The 21,110-nt window shown below is 40.0% G+C and overlaps 2 protein-coding genes across 12 annotated transcripts; one reads left to right on the top strand and one right to left on the bottom strand.

The window, feature by feature from the left end:
* Nucleotides 1-163: 163 nt before the first annotated feature.
* Nucleotides 164-4,125, bottom strand: cnbpa (CCHC-type zinc finger, nucleic acid binding protein a). 2 transcript variants are annotated; one of them, XM_034210905.1, is made up of 5 exons: nt 3,912-4,125; nt 1,935-2,151; nt 1,658-1,723; nt 1,241-1,439; nt 164-1,149 (listed from the first exon to the last, which is right to left on the bottom strand). In XM_034210905.1, exons 2-5 carry the CDS (start codon nt 2,146-2,148, stop codon nt 1,032-1,034), a joined length of 597 nt encoding a protein of 198 aa, XP_034066796.1. In that variant the 5' UTR covers nt 2,149-2,151; nt 3,912-4,125; the 3' UTR covers nt 164-1,031. The 2 variants fall into 2 exon arrangements, with proteins under 2 accessions (XP_034066796.1, XP_034066797.1); XM_034210906.1 differs by having other exon boundaries at nt 1,941-2,151.
* On the top strand, nt 2,670-18,338 carry raf1a (Raf-1 proto-oncogene, serine/threonine kinase a). Of its 10 annotated transcripts, none has more exons than XM_034210897.1 (20): nt 2,670-2,898; nt 5,224-5,321; nt 8,758-8,814; nt 8,902-9,128; nt 9,239-9,351; nt 9,475-9,577; nt 9,674-9,831; nt 10,301-10,390; nt 12,380-12,533; nt 12,922-12,981; nt 13,192-13,216; nt 13,853-13,968; nt 14,244-14,361; nt 14,533-14,617; nt 14,779-14,955; nt 15,041-15,087; nt 15,805-15,923; nt 16,037-16,168; nt 16,982-17,116; nt 17,211-17,351. In XM_034210897.1, exons 4-20 carry the CDS (start codon nt 8,928-8,930, stop codon nt 17,349-17,351), a joined length of 1,974 nt encoding a protein of 657 aa, XP_034066788.1. In that variant the 5' UTR covers nt 2,670-2,898; nt 5,224-5,321; nt 8,758-8,814; nt 8,902-8,927. The 10 variants fall into 10 exon arrangements, with proteins under 10 accessions (XP_034066788.1, XP_034066790.1, XP_034066789.1 ...); XM_034210896.1 differs by lacking the exon at nt 2,670-2,898 and adding an exon at nt 5,038-5,092; XM_034210899.1 differs by lacking the exon at nt 8,758-8,814.
* The last annotated feature ends 2,772 nt before the right edge of the window (nt 18,339-21,110 follow it).

Raw genomic sequence — 21,110 nt, 5'->3', positions numbered from 1 at the left:
GCTTGAGGACCAAATAAATGATCTTTTGTGTGACACGCATTGTTTTTGTAGAATGCATGAGATAAGTAAGCAAGTAAGTATTAATCTAAAAATGTAGACATTTTAAAAATATAATAGAATCTGTTAGGGCAAGACATTTGAAATCAAGTAGTCAGACAAGACCTCCCCGTGCTCCTCCAGCTTTATTGATAGTTTAAAATTACATTTCTATTTTCTAGGACTTCAGTTGCACTTTCCTTCCGACTTAAAAACTGAGTACAAGCAAATGGTATTTATACAGTAGTCTAAGTGATATTGTACAAAAATAACATTTTGATTTCTGTGAAAACATTTTTTCATTCCCAAATAACTCCTAATTCTGCTGTTCTTACAACTGTTCATGTTGTTAAATTTTGCCAAGGTAAAAAAAAAAAATTCCAAAGCCATTTATAAAGGAAACGTCTACCTTGGACTACCAAGTGATATTGAAATTGTAAACAGATTTTCTATAAAAGAACGCGTTTCTTTTAATACCTCCAAAATGTTTATATCGTAGCAATATAACATGTAGTTTGTTATCGCCCGCTTAGCTGCTTGAAGGGCTGAAATGCATCATGTTATGAACAGTTTCCATGTCATTACCCTCTTGGCCAACTCAAATCCCACTAAAACAAACCAAAATAACCTTACATGGAAGTTCAGTTTCCATTTACTCCCTTCTTCTATCTCATATTACTGAGGCTTACTTTCACAAGCTCAAAGATCCTATAGATTCTCATATGTTTAGTCCCATTTATTCATCTCTGATAACCAGTGGCTTGGAAAGGGGGTTCTTTTACAAAGCATTATACATAACACCGCTACCGAACTAAAACATTTTTGTATTGAATGCAGAAAGATTTTTTCACCCCTTTCATTGTATTACATGTCGAGAGGCTCACTGGCCTGGGACTAGCCTCTGTTAGCCAAGCTTTGGCCAGTGAAGAGGATTCAGAGAAAATAATACAACCAACCATCAATCTGAAAAAAGGAGGGGCAACAGAGGGCACTGATTATGCGCAGTTTTCTTCGGGGCAATCTTTTGCCAGGTGGCCCGCCTTTCCGCAGTTGTAGCAGTTGGTCTCACTGGCTTTACTGCAATGCACAGCAACGTGGCCAATGTCGCCACACCTAGAAGTGACACAAATCGTTAGCTTATTCAATTAGGACAACTTATTTTAGAGTAAACTTAAGTAACTAAAGAAGTCTGGACTTAACTCACCTGTAACATTTCACCTTATCACAAAGTTTTTGGATGTGACCAAACCCACCGCAGGAGTAGCACTTCTGGTCGTTGGCATGCTCACAGTCACGGGCCATGTGGCCTGGTTTGTTGCAGTTGTAGCACAGCTGCTCCCTCTCCTTTTTGGGCTCCTTGCAATCCCGGGAAATGTGGCCACTCCTGTGGCAGTTGTAGCACGCTGAAAAAAAAGGGGGGGAAATAGTTTATTTACAAATCCATTACCGTTTCAAGAAAAGTTTTGTCCTATATAAAAAGGTTAAGTTGTATGGATACTTTACTGTTGTGTGAAGCGTGGTAATCAAAATTGTTATAACTTCGGTGACTGGTGTAAGAGAACACCACTTCAAACCAACTAACTAGAACTGAAATGGAAGAATTTAGAACTGCAATGCACACCATCCTCAGTTTGGTCACAGTCCCTGGCCATGTGTCCTTGGTCCCCACACCGATAACAGAACATCTCTGTAATGAAAGACAGTTTGGTATACAAAGATGAAAAAAAAGACAATGTTTACATTTATTGCTTGAACTCCACAAATGAGTGTTTCATTGGGAATGCTGTACAAAAACCATAACCCCACAAAACAGCCGTAGGTGAATAACATGTCTTTAGTGCAAAATAATATGGGTTAGAGTGATAATGATCCTATACTAGGTGTGGCCTAGATAGTACCCTTGCCTCGTCCTCGACCCCTTCCGCCACTGCCGCCACGTCCACGTGTGCCACCGCCGCCACGACCACCTTCGCCGCCACCACGACCACCTTCGCCGCCGCCGCCGCCACCACCACCACCACCACCACCACCGCTTTGACCAGTGGGGCAATGCTTGGCCCAGTGCCCGGAGCGGCCACACTGGTAGCAATCGTTGCTGTTGCTCATGTCCATTACCTAAACAAAAACATGCCATTAGTGATCCAAATTCAGTGTGAAAATACAAGCACCTTTGAATTCAGAGTCTACACTGAGCACGCCAACACTATTGCACATTAAATATTAGCTTTTGACAGGAAATAATTGGTAGGATATATAAGGGGGATATGAATGCATTTTTGCCTAAATGAAGCTTAGAAGATGACCCCTCATTAGTATGCTGTTGATCCCTGAAACATTACTCTAGTCATTAGTGGCAAAATCTGTTTCAACTACTTACAAACAGATGTACTAAAACATGTGCTGGAGCTCTACTTCACAGATATTTAGCTATGGCATATGTGGCTTGGAAACCTGTTTGTCAATACATATTACAACTATTAAAAGCTATAGACACTGTACATTGACAGCTGTTGCTGATTATATGGGGGGGGGGGGGTTTAAAGGGGCAGCTAGTATAGACATCGTGTCATGTCGTCAAGAATGCCCTTATTCACACATTTGAACATGATACTACACAACTTACACACAAGGTCTGCAGGAGTCAGACTACCATAATGACTAACAGGGGGATCTAATCTATGATGATACAAAAAGAGGGTAAAGTACATTATTCAGCTGGTGTCTATCATAATTGGCCGTCAAACTACAACTAAGTTAACTACTAAGCTAACTTACATGATTTTCTCAATGGAATTATGTTGGGATCGCCATAGGCCAAACTTCTGTTTGCTGAGGTGCTAAAGACATGAAGTCGGGAAGAATGTGAGTTAATGAGTAATCAAGCTAATCCTAATGAGTATCCAAATGATGGTTGTGTTTGAAAAAAAATGTGGTTGATGGCATTTAAATCACCTTTGAATAAGATTGCAAAGGTGAACTTGTTGCTTTAATTTTGTATAATGGTCACTCATATGCCCCAAGGGCCTCAACTCGTGTCTTACATAATACTAATTCATTAAATAGTTAATGAAATATGTTTTTCCTGTAGCACCATAAAGGCTCGTTTCATTCGTAATACAGAGTTTTTTTAAGTTAAGATTAATTTCGATGTATTGTAACACGGTTTTACACGCCAGACTACTAACGTCACAGAAACGGCCATGAAAGCATGTCGTGGGTTGCGTGCTAAATTGGAATGCTAGCACCAGAGGGCAGTCCCATCCCATCGTGTTGTGATGAGCATCTGTTAAATTAGCAAACTCGAAGGCTAATTCTGCGTAAAAAATAACTTTTAAGACTGTATTGACCGTGATTCCTGGCTGAAACTGAATCAAATGCCAAAGGTTGAAGCTACGCTAACGCTGGCCTAGTCACGTTGACTTTTCTGCGTAACGTTACTTGCGAGACAGTGGTGCGGCTGCTGGTTAGCACATGTTAGCACAGACCACCTTACGACCACGACCAAGAAGCACGGTTCAGTCGACGACCAAGCTTATTTGTACAGTAAGAAAGACGTGGGTCGACCCCTATTGCAAAATAGATTTGCCGTATATTGTTTCCGATGGATATTAAAGTAAATACATCATAAAAACTACATTTCCCGCGCCGGGCGCACACACCAAAGTCGTTGTTAGGAGCTAACGTTAGCAGGCCGGAGTGAGAACCCGATGCACCGTTATTCAAACCAAACAAAACCCGTGCGTTTTTACAAAATAAACCGGACTAAACGTCCGATTTCCCTGCAATTCTTCATTTTAACACGGTGTCGTTTTTCAAATCTACACGAATGTCATTTACGTTGATTAAATCATTTGTAGTGCTGTTTTATTGCTTACCTCGCTGGCTACCTTAGCTCTGTCAGTGTTTACGCCTCCTTCTTTGCGCTACATGCGGTGCGAACAGGAGTTCCTGAATTGTCATTCACAGTATCCAGTAGAAACCTGCACTCTCATTGGTCACATACTCTGAAAGCAACCAATCAAACACGAGGAAGTCTGGACACCGCCTCTATGAATCAGCCAATCGCGGATAGAGAATGGTCCCCTTTCCCTAAACTGACTGGTCTTGTTTTTCCAACTTCTTAAAACATTGAGGAATGTTAAAGCCTTATTATAAGCAATATACTTATAGTAAAAATGGCACTACTACTTCTACAAAAACAACTACTACTAATCATTTAAATAATAATATTAATAATATAATCATTGATAATAGTTTCAGAAAATATGAAAAGTTAAGTAATTAATTAAATGACAGTACCTGGACATGTCTCAAAAGAAGCTTCTTTTTTTAAATACAGAATTAGTGCAATAACCAGTGTATCTGATTCTAAATAAACACTGCCACTGTTATTTGTGTTAATAATAAAGGAAATAATAAGATGTCTATGAAAAACATTATTTGATTTCTTCACTTCTCCCAAAGTTTAATTAATTGAAAAAAAACAGAATGAAATTGAAGTAGATCTTAAACAATATTGTATACCAAACAGCTTATGTGTGTCTCAAACAAGAAGGGTCTATATCAGAGTTACTAAGTGAAAGTCCAAGGAGTCCTGATTGCATCATATTTTGAATACAAGTGAGCTGATATAGATAACAATCCATGGGAGCAGCAAGCATCTCAGCTAACTGGCCTGAGTGCTCAGTCAGATCAATAAGTGGGAAAGATGCATTCAGCTCAGTCTTAAGGTGGCTTTCACTGTAAAGCTTTGTCATAGCAATTATTATTTGCTGTGGTCTTTATTCTGCAGCTCACAACATTAAACACAAAGCAGGGGAAATATCACATCCTTTGCGGCATCATTTTAAATTTAATAGGAGATGTTTTACCATAATATCCAGCAATGACTGAAATACAGTAATACTGTTGCATGTGGGGTGGAGTACCTTAAAACGCTCAATGACAAAGCCCTGCCCTCATCTTCACTGAAACAGTGTTTGGCATTTCTGTTATTTGTCAGATGGAACATCTGTTAGAAAATTGAATTTTTTAGAAAAGTAGAGTACATTGTAAAGTAAGGAGGATATAATTTAACATGGGTTTGTGATTTGGATTTCTGGAGTCTGCTGCTGCTTTATGGAAACAATGTATGCTGAAACCTAAGACATATTTACCAGGATGTTGATAAGGCTGTTTTATTCTCAGATGTCAACTCCATCTGGCTGAAAGGACCTATGAGCCATCTGTAATCCGGGTACCTCAGGGGACCCACACCGGGATGCTACGGAGATGATGAACACATGGTGAGTGTAAAGGGTACGGTTTAAAAATGTTAGTGTTTCTGGGTTTGGTATGTCATTGGCTAACAAAAGCTGTAGTTTAAAGTCTGTTTTTTTTTTTAGTGTTGTATGTCTTTTAATAATGGACCAAGAGTCTCTTTAAATAAAGCTGATGATGATGTTTTAATGTATTAAGCCTTTCATATCCAACAAATTAAAGAATGATGAACCTTTATCAATTTAAAAAATATGTATTCACCTTTAAAACTAGGTTGAATACTTTTCTATAGCCTACATGCCATACTTCAAATGGACTCTTTATTGTCTTTTTGACCAGATATGTAAAATGTAGCATGAATTTCAGGAAGGCTCCAAAGAAATCCAAGGAAACGCTGCACTGTCCCTTTGTATCCAGATGGTGGTGCACTTGAAGTTAATAATGGATTACTCCCTTACTCCAAACCGGTAGTGGTTAGATTTTTTGCTTTTCAAAAGATACTGTTGCAACTTGTATTTTAACAAAAGTGCATGAAAAACCATATTATTGTTTCACCCACAACAACAACAACAAAAAGACAGCAGGAGCTCATTTGCAACGTATTGGCTACCCAATATGACTTTAACTATAGTATATTATGTATAGTATGACCTTGTATAAAGACCCTAATACTATACAAATATGCAGTTTATTTTTAATAACCAAAACAGCGGTTTGAACAAAGTGGGAGGGATTAAATTGTGCTATAGTTGCGCAGTGTGAGTGATGCTTGCAACTCTTGTTATGACTGCAAGGTCCTGTTTCAATCACTGGCGTCAGACGGACGCACGACACCAACTCAAACCTTTTCACCTCCTCCTGAACAACGTAAATATTGATTGAAAAGCAAGGACGTGCCGAGCAACTAATGTTAGTTTTAATTTGAAAGTGCTTCACGGGACTTTAACAGTATCCCTCGTCGTGTCACTTTGAGGGTCCGACGGATTTTTTCGCTTTTACCACGACTGGGATATACAACTTTTCCTCTTATTATATTTAGTGGCTTGTAAAAGCGACAAGCCTATGACCTTCACGTCCAACAATATTGCAACATTTACCGGATACAAGGTTATTAGATACAACTTTACGGTTTTAAGAAGTTCGACTTTTTCCCTTTTCTTTGAATGCGTTGCAAATATGATGATGTCACCGACGCCACTTTTTCCTGAAGTTATGGCGGAGCACAACTTCTCTAACTTCTCTTGGTAAGCACACATAGGCTACTGGCTCTTAGCATGGCTACTCTTTTGAATTGGGTTTGAAATGTTAACTACAACTGTAAAACTGCTTCTCCTTAGGACACATGACCACGACATGCATCGCTTGAACAAGTGAAATTTGAATGGAGGGTGAATGTGCAGTGAAGTTTAACGATAGAGTTTGCCGCTGAGGGCCTTCAGGCAATTTCACAGCAATAACTGGATCTACCAGGCCTTATAAAAACACACGTAGCTACTAATAGCTTCTGTGGTTGTGTAGCCTAAATCATGCACGCCTTTCAGTGGTAGGCGTAGTTTACTAGTATGTTTAGTAAGTTTGGATTTATTGGAACTCAATTGAAGCCGTTCAAAAGTCACTTTAGCGAGCCTCTACACAACTCTCCTGAAATCAGAGGTGGAAGAAGTACTCAGATATTGTACTTCAGTAAAAGTAGAACTACCACAGCGTAGGAAAACTCTGTTACAAGTAAAAATCCTACATTCAAAATGTTACTCAAGTAAAAGTACAAAAGTGTTAGCATCAAAATGTACCAGAAGTAAAAGTACTCATTATGCAGATTGGCTTTTTCCAGATTGATATATAACATGTTTTGGTTATAATTATTGTGTTTATCAAAGCTGGTAAGGGTGAAGTTTACTTTTTATACTGTAGGGTAGCTTGTGAATTTACTCCATGTGTAACCAAAGTCATTTTTAATGGTTGTTTATATTTCACATCATTAATCAAAATCTGCAAAGTAACTACATTTATTAAATACATGTATAAGTAAATAGAGTAAAAGTACACTATTTACCTCTGATCTGTAGTGGGGCAGATACAAAGTAGCAATACTCAGGTAAAGTGCAAGTCTCTCAAGTGTCTTAACTCCAGTACTTGAGTAAATGTACTTAGTTACTTTGCACCACTGCTCAAGATGTGCTGACATTGATCTTACCTATGACTTTAAAGACTTAAGCGAAGTCGTAGAAACTCTGCTGTGGATGCAACCATTGTGCTGGTATTTTATAGCTGACTGTGCTATGTAGACTGACCTGTTCTGTAGAGCAGATCTAAGCAGAGAGGAGTAAAGTCTGGACTTCACTGTTGATACACATTTGTATGGATGGATCGCAGTGCTCGTCGCAGTCTTCCAAGTTCTTGATTTTCTGACACACTGGTATGTCTGCTGTGACAGGTAACCACTAACTGCAGTAAATCATCTCCTCAGTGTTAACAGGTCTGTTTGGGACACACCAGAGATAATTAGGAGTTTTGCTGAGTAAAAGTATACACAATTAAAACGAAGACCAAGAATCAGTGACACTTCTGGATATACAAGTTGAACTAACTCTTTGTATTGAAATCAAAGTGAAAGAGGGATCACATTTGTTTGAGGATGGGTAGGTCCAACTTAATTAGTTTTTTTCTTCAAGTCACTGAGTAGTTGACAAAGAACAAATTGGTTTGGAAGAAGCACATATTTCTTTGTTTAGTTAACCAGTTTTTTAAAAGTTATTCCTTCCCTTTATCTCTTTTGTATAATAGTCCTAATGTGTGAAACTTGTATGATCCAAACTATTAAGTTTTCTTTTGCTGCCTGACCATGCAGAAAGAAAGAGTGTTGAAAGCATATAGTGTAAATAACACGACTGACCTCTGTGGTGGCCTGAGATTCTCCTGGTCTGAGTGGATTAGTTTGTCTACATAGCTCTGCTGATCCACCTACAATGAAAGGGAAAGGACAATGGCTAGTTTAATCCTAAAAAAGCACATGTGGTATTCCTTAAACTCCTACTATAGTGTGATATAGTGTAGGGTTGAGAGTTTAATAAGCGCATTGGACCACTAAACTGGTCCGACCGACACATTCGCTTGACTTTTCTCTCACGTTTCTGATAGGGTTTGCTACTAAGCTACAGATATATAACCCAGTAAACGCTTTAAATGCATTGTCCTAGAGGTTTGCATTCTGAGAGATAAGGTTATGAGATTAGATCAAACAAGTTCTCGATACTTTAACACATCTTTGTTCTGTCACATGTTTCTGTCTGTGATACCACAGCTGCTTTTTCAGTGGTAAACAAAATGCCACAATTGAAGCTACATATTTAGGTTGAGACTATGCATTTAAACACTTGTACATCCTCAGAAAGATTGCCTGGCAAATTTAACTTAAATACTTTTCATGGTGGAAAATCATTTACCCTCTATTTAAATCTGCAGACTACTCTTTTACACTTCAACACTGAGTCTGCACACCACCAATATCCTCCCAAAGAAGTAAGAGAACTAATGTAATATTGATTAGACTTTGCTTTGAAGCCCTTGCACTTCTTATACTGTATGTGGTTTTCTTTTTTTTTCCAGACCATTGAGTGCACTTGGCTTTACTAATGGAGCACCTTCAGGGAGCGTGGAAGACCCTGAGCAACGGCTTCGGAATGAAGGACTCTGCGTTTGAGGGCCCGTGCCTTTCCCCCACCATGGTCCAGGGCTTTCCCTACCAGCGCCGCTCCTCGGACGACAGCAAGATCCCAGACTCCAAAACTAGCAGCACTATCCGTGTCTACCTCCCGAACCAGCAGCGCACCGTGGTGAGTCGCTTTTTCCTGCTGGAAGAAGATGGCATACAAGGCTGATGAAATACTGATGTACAGTTACTTACTAAGAATATGGAAGAGTTAACCTTTTTTTCTCCCCTCAGGTAAACGTGCGACCAGGTATGACTTTGTACAATTGCCTGATTAAAGCACTAAAGGTGCGAGGTCTGCAGCCTCAGTGCTGCGCTGTCTTCAGGCTGCAACCAGGAGAGAGGAGGTGAGCTCAGGACTGTTTGAAACATCAGAGATTGAACTAAACACATTATTTCCTGCTACTGTTATTTAGCTTGCTTTGATATCCCCTCGTCCCTCTAAAGCTTTTTGTTGTTTTGTTTAAAAGTAAAAAATTACGAATGGATTGGCACACCGATTCCTCCTCCCTGATTGGAGAAGAGCTACAGGTGGAGGTTTTAGATCATGTTCCATTGACAACACATAATTTTGTGAGTATCTGAAGTATTTTCGTTAAGCTTACACTTAATTCAGTTCAGAGTATCACTGCTGAAGTAATACATGTGTATTTTCTTTGTCATTTTCAGGTTCGGAAAACATATCTGAAACTAGCGTTCTGTGATATTTGCCAGAAGTTTCTGTTGAACGGTTTCCGCTGCCAAACATGCGGCTACAAATTCCATGAGCATTGCAGCACCAAAGTGCCCACGATGTGTGTGGACTGGAGTAACATCAGACAACTCCTGTAAGTGTCTTCAGTAGCACATTCTGTAACATTACATTATGATGAATCCATTATAGAAATATAACTGACAGACATACTTGCCATCGTAGAGCCACGCTTTCTTTTAGCTTAAGCTTATAATGTACTTGCATTTTGAATCTAATCAAAGCTGAGGTTGGATTCATAGTGCATGAGAAATAGTGCTGAGATAAAAAAAAGAGAAAGCATGTTCTGCTGATACTACAGGTCTCCTGATTAAGCTCCTATATATGGATTTGCGTACTCACACTGAGAATAGAAGCTTATTAGTGTTATTTTGCATGCAGGCTGCAGGACTGATGGTTATCATCTGTAGGATCCATATCATTGACAGTGGCGAGATAAAGCCTTTCACCTGGCAACCATTGTATTCTTTAGCAGTCGGCTGTTATTTGATTAAGCTCTGACACATTCCCACGCACTGAGGGTCTTTATCGCTGTCGATCTTCAGGTTGTGTCCGACACCTGGCGACAGCAGCGGCCCGTCCCTGCCCTCGCTCACGTCCCGGCGAATGAGAGAATCCTTGACACGGTTTCCAAGGTCAGGCAACACTTTTATCTCTGATCGATCCACAACCCACACTCATTGTGTTTAAGATAAATACTCAAATCTACTGTAGCTTTGCCCTCAAGATGGAGGTTTTCCCATTTTTAGGTGCAAATGTGCAAATAAAAGGACATTTTTGGAGACGGAAAACCTACACACACAAATACAAACTACATACAAAATATTTTTGCAGAATTGAACCCACCTCTTCTACGGTCAAAGGGGCAAAAACGAGACGGTACTACTTTTTAAGACGGGATTCCTCGTATACAAACCAAATGTATGCTTACATTCAGTTAGGGCTGCTCAATTAATCATATTTTAATCGCAATTACGATTATAGCTTGCAACGATTACGAAAACAACGTAATCGAAATAAAACGATTATTTTTTTATTATTACTTTTTTTTTTTTTTTTTTTTTTTTGGTTTTTCAGTTGAATTATACTTAAAGCTCAGGGTAATCAACTGTTAAAAACATACTGTTCAAATTTGTTTTCTCCAATAAATTGATGTTTTCAAAGTAAATGGATAATCGTTTTTAATAATCGTGATATCAATTATTGACCCATTATGATTTTTGCCATAATCGAGCAGCCCTACATTCAGTGTTGCTTACCAAAGCGCATTGTGTGTATCATTGCGCTACCAAATTAGTCCAATGTATTTTCTTTCACATAAAACATTTGAAAGTATTTCATTGTTTACTTGCTCACAGTCTTCCTCTTCGACTTTGCTGCATATCGCAACGTCTTATAAGGAACATGTAACACATCAAGTGCTTCCTTGTACACAACATGAACAAAACGGGGACCCTCACAAAGAACCAAGTGTTGAACAATGGCGTATTTAGGCAGCTGTGAACATGATCATTTCCTGTTTTTTGCAAATCAGTCTTATTGTAATGTGTAAGGAACCTAATCTGAATTGAATTAAATCCTATTTCTAATGACGTCCTCAGCTTTACGAGGTTTTAGCAGTCCAAGAGCTGATGTAATGAGAGGCGTGAAAAGAGCCTGTTGTTTCAGCAGCACTTCAAATGGTTAAAAAGCACTCTGAGCTGCCAAATTAGCGCTCGCAGAGTATCAAGTTGTTCCATGCAGAGCGATCTCAAATACTCTTTGGAAACATAGTCCTGTGCTGCCAGAAGGGGGATTGTTCTTAAAGAGAGCAGTGCATGGTTGTAATTGTGATTTAATATGATCTCTATGATTATATATGTCGTTCACTCTTCATCGCCCCATTTTAAACAGCAGCTACAGTCCAGCTGTTAATAATCCAGGAACACTCTTGTTCATATGTTTTTGGATATTTGAACTGGATCAGGTTTTGTGCGTTTTTAAAGGATAGAGGGTGTCGTTTTTCTCACACTGATATTCTGAACAATCTGTGCTGTTGTATTTGCTGTAAAGTGTCTCTACTATAGGCTATTTTTATTATATGTACAGCACTTTGGCTCGACCAAAAATCGTTTATAAATGTGCTATATAACTTGATTTGATTAAAGTGAACATCTCAAGTCAGACTAACATTTGGTTTGTTAGCTAATTTACATATTGGGCTGGTGAGCTTTGTACTCAGCTGAGCCAATACTGACATTGGCAAACATCAAGGGCAAAATAGCTCTACTTTGTCAAGTGAGCCAAACATGGGGAAGGCCAAAGTAAAACTACTAATAACTACTTCACCACAGTGTGCTTTACCATTTGTGTTTTCCCCCCATAGTATTATGCATGCGTGGTAGCAGTTTGTTGACGACACAACCTCAACATATGATGCGTGACTGGGGAAAAATAAAAACGAAACCTGAAAGCCACTGCATCAACCACCACCACACCCACGACTGTCCAGATTATAAAGAAGTCACTGAATTCACTGTTTGCTCAAATGTCATTGGTGCATGTCATTTTGAAGCAGTGACAAGAGACGTAGACGAACAATAGCAGCTCTGTGGTAATATTTGGTCCTTGTCCACCTTTTACAGCTCGGCCCACCGATATTCCACCCCTCATGCCTTCAACTACACCGCGCCTTGCACGCCCGCAGGCGGCTGGCTCTCCCAGAGGCAGCGCTCCACCTCCACACCCAACGTCCACATGGTTAGCACTACCCTGCCTGTAGACTGCAGCATGATTGAGGTAACTACACACCACCATCTTGGGTACTCCTGTAGGTTGAAGCCACTCCTAAAATATCTCCTGCCCTCCTACGTACATCTCAGGCATTCCAACTATCTGCGCCTTGCTTCTTTCTACCTCTTATCTGTGTTAAGTGATTCACCTGAATAGGGTTGAGCCTGTTTTATGTTATTTTAAAATGTGCCACACTTGCATTCCCCCTCTTCAGGTCTAGTTTCTGCATTTTTCACTTTTCTTGCATAATCAGCTCTATATTTCCTCTATATTCTGTTCAGGTAGTAACTGAGAACTATTATTTTCCTCGCTCCTTCCTTACTTTGCTTTACTCTGTCCCTTTCCCCCCCTGTCTTCACTTGCCTGTTGTATTGTGTGCCCTGCTGGGGAGTAGCTAGACTGCCTGAATACGTCCCCCAGCTCCTGGTGCCATAGATTCTGGCTGAAGAGGAAAGTAGGTATTGTGCACTTCTCCCAGTCTTTTGTTGAGGCCTCATCCGAGAGACCAGAAAAGGTTAGAAAGCGGTGCGTCTGTGTGCAGTCTGAATTGCATGCATTGCAAACAGACTATCTGCATTCATATCTCAGTACGGAAGTCAAACCATGAGTGACTGCACAGCATGTTGTTCACTGTGTTTACTGACACCATTTCTTATGTCTCTAGGATGCAATGCGTGATCATGACTCGTGTAAGTACTCGCTCTACTTTTCTCCTGGTGTGTACTTTTTTGTGTTGCATCACACTTCCTCCTTACACTGTCAACTCAAATCTCCCCCCTTTTGATTGTGCATTCATTTGAAACAAGTGTAATCATTCAAAACTTGTTCTGTTTCTTGACTGCCTGGCTGTCTCTGTTTACCACCAAATTGGGACATTTCTCATCAAAGCATTCATAATATTTAAAAGACGTAAAAACATAGCTTAACACTACAGGTGGTAGGACGGTCATACAAGATGAATTTGTTTGTGATTAACCATCAAACAAGGAAAAAAGGCTCTACAGACATTGTAATTAATCTTAATACACAATTTGTACATTCATTCATATCAACAAATGTGTCACCTATTTATTTTATCATTGGCCATCTTAGCTCCCTTTTGTTGAGCCTGATAGAAGCATGACGGAGGAGGATAGGACAGGAGTCAACGTTGGCCTTTTTCTATTGTTGTGGGCATATAGATCACTCTTGTATCCCATTTAATGAAATCTTAAATATCCAACACTATATAAATGTCATCCTCCGTGTAGATTCAGTAGTAAAGGATTTTGAAGCAGCCTCAATCGTGAATCCATACTTAATCACCTTTTTCTCTAATCTTGAAGCGGGTAGTTCCCCCAGCCAGAGCCCCACAGGCTGGTCCCAGCCTCCGTCCAAAGCCCCCGCCCCCAACCAGCGAGAGAGGGCACCGTCCTTCAACACTCAGGAGAAAAATAAAATTGTAAGTCCGATGCATTGTTTGTATGCCGGTGTAGAAGTAGTTAATGACATTTACTATCAAAACACTTTCAAAGTAGTTTTTCAAGAAGAGTACTTTGCTGCATTCCACGAGTGAGTAAAACAATCCTGCAGCTATTTATTTCCTGCTTGTATGCTGTATATAAATAGAAAATACTTTCAGACCAGTTATGGAGAACAGTGTCTGATGATAACTGGTTTGATTGATTGGTTATGAGTCTCACATAAATTGCTCCTTCTTGATTTCTGTTCCTCCAGAGGCCTCGGGACAAGCGGGACTCTAGTTACTACTGGGAGATCGAGGCCAGCGAGGTCTATCTGAACAACCGCATCGGTTCTGGCTCATTTGGAACCGTGTACAAAGGGAAATGGCATGGTAGGAATGTATTTCAGATGGGGCAGGGCACTTTCAGGTGTAACAACTTGCACTTTTACTTGTCTGTACTACACTTAACAATTACAAAAGATTAACCTGTGCCCATAAGGATTTTCATATGGGCACACAGGGGATTCTTGGGGATCTGAGCAGAGTGTCTCTTTGTTGTAGGTGATGTAGCTGTGAAGATATTAAAGGTGACCAACCCAACACCGGAGCAGTTTCAGGCATTCAGAAATGAAGTGGCAGTCCTGAGGTAAAAGTTATACATCAATACATTTACACAATAACCCTTTTTAAAGCTAGGTTTTTCAGCTGTTTAAAAAAAAAAAATCTAATTGCTGAAATCCTTCAATTTCACCACAAAATGTTATGTTCTCTCCAATGTGTCGTTTCCTCTTCCTTTCTACCTCACAGGAAAACACGACATGTCAACATCCTGTTGTTCATGGGCTACATGACGAAGGACAACCTGGCCATAGTGACCCAGTGGTGTGAGGGCAGCAGTCTCTACAAACACCTTCACGTCCTGGAGACCAACTTCAAGATAATCCAGCTCATCGACATCGCCAGGCAGACGGCTCAGGGCATGGAGTAAGTCCTGACAAATGGATCTTTCCTGATTTACAAAATTAAAAGAAACCAAAATATCATTAAAAGAATTCTCTCTCATTTTCAGCTATCTGCATGCAAAGAACATCATTCATCGTGACATGAAGTCCAACAGTATCCTTTCTATTAGCTGTGTGTGCTTTGTGTGAAAGATAAAAGAACTTCATGCACTTTAACCAGTTAAGCCCCAAGCCTGTTTTTCAGTTCTCAGGCTCGAAAATGACATTCCCAGAACAAATGACCATATCTTCACTTCCCTTCTAAAAGGGGTAAATTAATAATCTTTTTTCTCAAAGCAATGATAAACCTGTGAGTTGGATGTAGAAAAGTCAGAATCAGAATAGATGTTTTTATTTTAAAGTAAATTCAGATTGAACATAGTAAAAAAATGTAAATTATAGTTTCCGTCCAAAAAACCCAACAATTACTTATAGTGAAAACCATGCACCCTTGAATGATGGGATCGGAGACAAAAAGCTTTAGGAATCCAAACTATAACATATAAGTACCCTGTATCAATATTGATGCAAAACAAGTGAAATTTGACCTTTTTAGAGAAGTTTAGAAAAATAAATCCACCTCTGGGATCATTTGGGTGTAATTGCCATATCTCTGGAACCCATCGGTCGATTTTGGTGATTGACACCTCTTTTGAACCGTTAGAACCAATAGAATCGAGAGGGAGGGGGAGACACATTAATAGGTTGTTAAATGTTAAGAAGCCCTGAGACACAGTTTCGTGAAAATGATGTAACAGGTTAATCCTCATGGTGGTCAGGATGTGTGTTTTTCCCAGTGTGCTTCAGCTGTGATTCCTTGACAGCGGTGTAGACATCTTCTTGCATGAAGGGCTCACGGTGAAAATCGGGGACTTTGGTCTGGCCACAGTGAAGGCCAGATGGAGCGGCTCGCATCAGGTGGAGCAGCCCTCTGGGTCCATTCTGTGGATGGTCAGTAACACAGCCTTCCTTTCACTGAAGCAATGAAGACAACTGTTCTGAGACTCTTTTCATGTGAGACACAACAGCAAATCTAAAGAAATGTGTGTTAATTGTGTCCACAGGCTCCTGAGGTTATCCGGATGCAGGATAACAACCCCTACAGCTTCCAGTCTGATGTCTATTCCTATGGAATTGTTCTCTTTGAGATCCTGACGGGAGAGCTCCCTTACTCCCTGATAGCAACAAGAGATCAGGTAAAGTCTCATCAGTTACACGTTTCATATTGTGTGGTCAAGTGGCAATAGTTTAGTGTTACAAAAGGTCCTATACAGTAGCTGAGAGACTTTTGCCTAAACTTTTTAAGTTGGGTTACAAGTTTGGTCATGTAAAACAGAGCTGTAACCCACAGTCAGTCAAGCTCTAGTCCTCGCCTGTGTCCCAGTGTCAGTCAGCGAGCCGGGGCCAGAAGGTGGTGGACAGACACTGGGTCGCTGTCTGGAGGGGGCTTATGGAGCTGGCTTAAGTCCCATCGTGGAACAGAGGCGGCCTTCCTGGAGCCACTGGCCTAATTTTAGACCCCGTAACACAACCCTGCCCGTGTGTTTGAAAAGCGGTGCATGGGAGTGCAAATGTGTGTCTGTGGTTTTTCGTCCTACCGCAGGCCACGAGACCAAGTCTGGATCGTGTCTGGCTCCTTGTTCAGTTCAGTTTATTGCGTTTGTATTCAAAATAGGATAAAGTCGCTGTACAAAGTGTGCCCATAAGTGCTGTTATGATCCACTTCTGACTGGCAAGCACATGGAGTACTCCTATCACCCATTATCTAAGCAGCATCAAGCACTCATGCCTCCACAAAAGCTCCCGTGTTTTAGATGCTTGTCACCTTTTTACTCTCTGGGTATTTTTTAAACTTATCCCTGAGATGATCTGCTGATTGATCAGGTGCCTCCTGTTGTGGCACTGACTTGGGTCTTTAGTTGAACTCTTAAATGTTTACAAATGGGATCCATGTTCAAAACACTCCCTCAGTCTGATCTGTCTGTGACCCCCTCCCCCTCCCCTCTCAGATTATCTTCATGGTGGGAAGAGGCTACCTGTCCCCAGACCTCAGTAAGCTCTACAAGAGCTGCCCCAAAGCCATGAAAAGGTTGGTGGCCGACTGCATCAAGAAGTCCAAGGACGAGAGGCCGCTCTTCCCACAGGTGAAGTACTCTCTAATTAAAGACTTCTAGTGGGATAAAGACTGTTTTGTATAATTAATAATTTTCTTTTCCATGTTATGCTTCTTTTTAATAGATTTTGTCCTCCATTGAGCTTCTCCAGCACGCCCTACCTAAGATAAACCGCAGTGCCTCAGAACCGTCCCTGCACAGAGCCTCTCACACTGAGGATATCAATGCCTGTACTCTGACCTCCACCAGACTGCCTGATTTCTAGAGTTTCAGACAGCCCTGCCTCCTCTCCTTACACTTACCCCTCCACCTTCTCTTTCAAAATATCCAGAACAGTCCAAATGCTAAGTATGCCCAAATGCTATACACACAGATGCGAATGTAAGCCTACAAATGTACATACAATCATATATAAACCCTGTCTAATCAATACAATATGTGAGTAAGAGAGGAGAAGGAAGTGGATCTGAATGAAGATGGATTGCAGTGGGAAGAACACATGAAGAAGCTGGCTTAAGATGGTGCCTTGATTATCGCTGCACGTATTAAGAAGTATGCAGAGGCTCCACGGTGACAATTTGTAAATAAGTGCACGCACAGCTACCTAAGACGACGATAAATGGACACTGAAGGAAACGCAAGAGGAAGACAGATGTATCTCTCTGGATTTGGGTTCTGTGATGTGAAGCACAGCCTTCTGTCTGACCGCGCTGGTTTCTGATGAAGAGGAATTTAAAGCTAAGATGCCTTAAGAGGAAACAAAGCCTGGACTAAGATCCTGCACAATTCACCTCCTCTTGTCATCACAAAGCCGTTGGAGGTAGTCCATTTAGTTGCACAATAGTAGTTTATTTTGCATTGTCTTAAAGGATAATGGTGTAGAAATGGGAAATTGTTTTTCTTTTTTTATTGTCTTTTTTGGGGGGTCATTTTGGAGAACTATCAGCCTGTCGGACAGCGAGCATGAGTGATGACGGTAAAATGGAATTTGCACACACTAGCAAAAGCAATGGTTATTTCCTAACCGTATACATATGGCTTCATAGATCTGTAGATACACACACATTCTTATCAGTCCTCACCATGGGAAGGTTATCATGAGCTGGACATGTGGCGGTTGTCTTAAATGTTTTAAATGATTGGAAACTAATTAGTATTTGTTGTCTTTTGATGTCTCTTTCAGGAGGTTAAACGTTTTTTGTGTCCTTGGATTCGATATTTTAATAAAATTAAGTTAATTTCCTTTGCCAAATATGTGTTTGTTAAATGTTGTACTTATTATTAAGGGGAACACATGTAATTAGTCCACACACTGTACGTTATATAATTGTATGACCAGCATTTGAAGCGGATCAGATTTGTACGGCCTCCTCTCTCGTTCACTCACACTAAAGTCCCACACATGTGCAAGACTTTGTGGTGGGGTGAAATGTTTGCTTTAGCAGTGGCAACGTGGTGTAACCTCACAGGGGATCCAGTGCATACACCGTTATACATACACCAGGGGATTCCTCCATTGGCTGATGCTTCTGTGTACGGCGCAGCCATTGGCAGGCTCTGTGGAACAACAATCATTTAGCAAGGGAGGGACGTGCTGTGGAAAAAGAGGACAGTTATATTTCGTTTTAGTGTAAACATGCAACGTGTAGTTCCTGCTGGGCAAGGGCGCGCACATTTATAGTAAATATGGGCATAATGTATGTGAACTAAATTAGAAATGGATTATTTTGAATTTAAATGTATGCCAAGGCTGTAAAAAAACATTTCTTGAGTGACACGTCACAGGTTACAATAGTGCAGATGTCATCAAAAGTGGAGCAATGCAATAAGAGCAAAGTCATCAACTGACCGCTAGTCTTCTATTTTTAAGACGGTTTTGCTATATGTGTTTATCTGTTCTATTTCTGCTTTCTGACAAGCCACACAGGCACAGTCATACACCCCTGCCTGGCCTACAAATAGCTCCATCTAGTGGCTGTTCCTTCAGGGTGTGTCGGCCTTCTTCACACACTACTTGCAGGAATAGTGGTAAGTAAAAAGTACCAAGAGAACAATGCAAAAATATGCCATTATGAGCAAAAATCTGGCATTCAAACCCATTGTTAAAATGACAAGGAGCCTGAACTACCTCATTCTTTTTAAAAGTAATACTTGTGTAAGGAAACACAGGCTAATCATCAGGTTATCCATATGCACTGATGAGTCATGTGTAGGCAGAACGTGCACAGTGCTGACCAGTCTCTGCTGTCAGGAACAACAAGAGGATAAGTACAGAAAGGCATCATACTAGTAAAATAACAAACTCAAAATGTTGAGGTTATCATTAGAATTGTGGGTTAAATGATCGTTGTTTTTACAAATATAAGACAAATACACACTCACTTCACAATGTGTTTTCTCTTTGTTTAAATAATTTAAATGGTTGACATTTGCTGTGCAGAGTATGCAGGGTTTGTGCTATGTAAGTACGTTTTGAGTGTCATGTGGACATTTTGAAGCCCTCCTGTGCACATACTGTATACAAGGAGAATACATATGTCTTAAAAACACAATATTTGTAATTGGTACAGCACACCAGGTCTGTTAACTTGACAGTAATTGCATATGTTGAGGGATCCTTGTGTACTCTCAGACAAGGTAGCTTGGTTGTGGGAAAAAAGCATTTACAGATCTGGTGGGATGTTGTAACACTGTCACCAGTTGGCTGATTCAGTGTAACTAAAAAGGCAAAACATCCAAAGCAATAAAGCAGAACAAATAATATCATAATGGAGTGCACCTTATGAGATATTTTTCAATTTGGAAGAAGCGTTATCAAGAGAATAATAAACCCGATTGACAAATAAGTAATGAATGTGCTCAATGAGGTATTCGTCATATCATTTGTTACTGTCATGCAATGCTTGAAAGAAATGTTAATAACATTTTATTATATTTTATGAGCCAGAACTTCGTTTGTTGCTTCGTCTAACCTCATACACTTAGATTTAAATCACAAAAGAAACTGTTCACATTCACAGGAAACTTCATTCAGGGATTGCCTTTTCGGTTTAAAACGAGGACTGACAAAACATAATCTAGGTCCAGTTGTGGAAACGTTTAGATTAGATCTATTAGGTATTCATGTTTAATCTTGTAATGTTCACTGGTTCTGGCTAAATTGAATCCTTAAGCCATTCAATGAGACAGTAGCAAACATAATACCCAAGGCCCAAAATACAGGCAAGCTGGATGAGAACAGCCAGATCAGGTAAATACAGGCTAGAATACGCTGGAGAGTTTGGTAGAAGCAGCCAAGACAATCTGGCAGCAGCTAAAAGAGGATGGTATAAATTCTGAAGGATAAAAAGGGACTGAGCTGCAACTAAGAGATGGTGCATTGTGTAACGGATCAAATGCAAACCAATCTAAATTTGATGTGTTTTTCTTACTCTGTCTTTGAAGAGTTTCTGAAAGTATGCCACCCTCATGTATCTGATATGACAATGACAAACAAATTGAAAACATCCCAATATCATTTAGTCCAGTACAACAGCATATTAAGCTAGGATCTCATTCAAAACATGTATTTGAATGTACACTTATTGTGAGTATTTGTGGATTCATTTTCAGAAAAGCGGTTACAGCCTTGAGGTTCAGCTTTGGAGCAGGCCTTTGTGAAAGAAATCCTTGTGGGGGCTTTAATTTGAGCAAAAGATAAATGTTGACAGAGTGGTGAGTGAAATTTAAATGTACTTTTGCATGTTTTGATGAATGTTTTAATATACTTATCTGACTTAAAGATAGTAATGTCATATTGTTTAAGTGTGAGACAACACAAAGAATGGCACAAACAAAGAGGAGGGAATACATTACTACAATATAGATATATTTACCACAATATGAATATTGCATCGTGCATTATTGTGTGCATTTTTGGAGTAGTATGGATTCCTCAAATTGAATTTGATACATCTTGTATGTTTTTGATCATAAGGGTTCCCTTCATGAACAGCACAACAACAGATGAGGACACAGACCATAC

This window comes from Gymnodraco acuticeps, unplaced genomic scaffold (assembly GCF_902827175.1).
Source record: "Gymnodraco acuticeps unplaced genomic scaffold, fGymAcu1.1, whole genome shotgun sequence".
In the NCBI taxonomy this organism is placed as follows: Eukaryota; Metazoa; Chordata; class Actinopteri; order Perciformes; family Bathydraconidae; genus Gymnodraco; species Gymnodraco acuticeps.
This window is presented reverse-complemented; position numbering and strand designations above follow the sequence as displayed.

What these genes read in the sequence shown, in the direction of transcription:
- cnbpa (XM_034210905.1), bottom strand. Translation starts at nt 2,148, where the DNA reads ATGGACATGAGCAACAGCAACGATTGCTACCAGTGTGGCCGCTCCGGG. An exon ending in CTGTGACCAAACTGAGGATG is followed by an intron (nt 1,440 to 1,657) that starts GTGTGCATTGCA and finishes CTTTTTTTTCAG; the next exon opens with CGTGCTACAACTGCCACAGG. An exon ending in GATAAGGTGAAATGTTACAG is followed by an intron (nt 1,150 to 1,240) that starts GTGAGTTAAGTC and finishes TGTCACTTCTAG; the next exon opens with GTGTGGCGACATTGGCCACG.
- raf1a (XM_034210893.1), top strand. Translation starts at nt 8,928, where the DNA reads ATGGAGCACCTTCAGGGAGCGTGGAAGACCCTGAGCAACGGCTTCGGA. An exon ending in CAGACGGCTCAGGGCATGGA is followed by an intron (nt 14,956 to 15,040) that starts GTAAGTCCTGAC and finishes TCTCATTTTCAG; the next exon opens with CTATCTGCATGCAAAGAACA. An exon ending in TGATAGCAACAAGAGATCAG is followed by an intron (nt 16,169 to 16,981) that starts GTAAAGTCTCAT and finishes CTCCCCTCTCAG; the next exon opens with ATTATCTTCATGGTGGGAAG.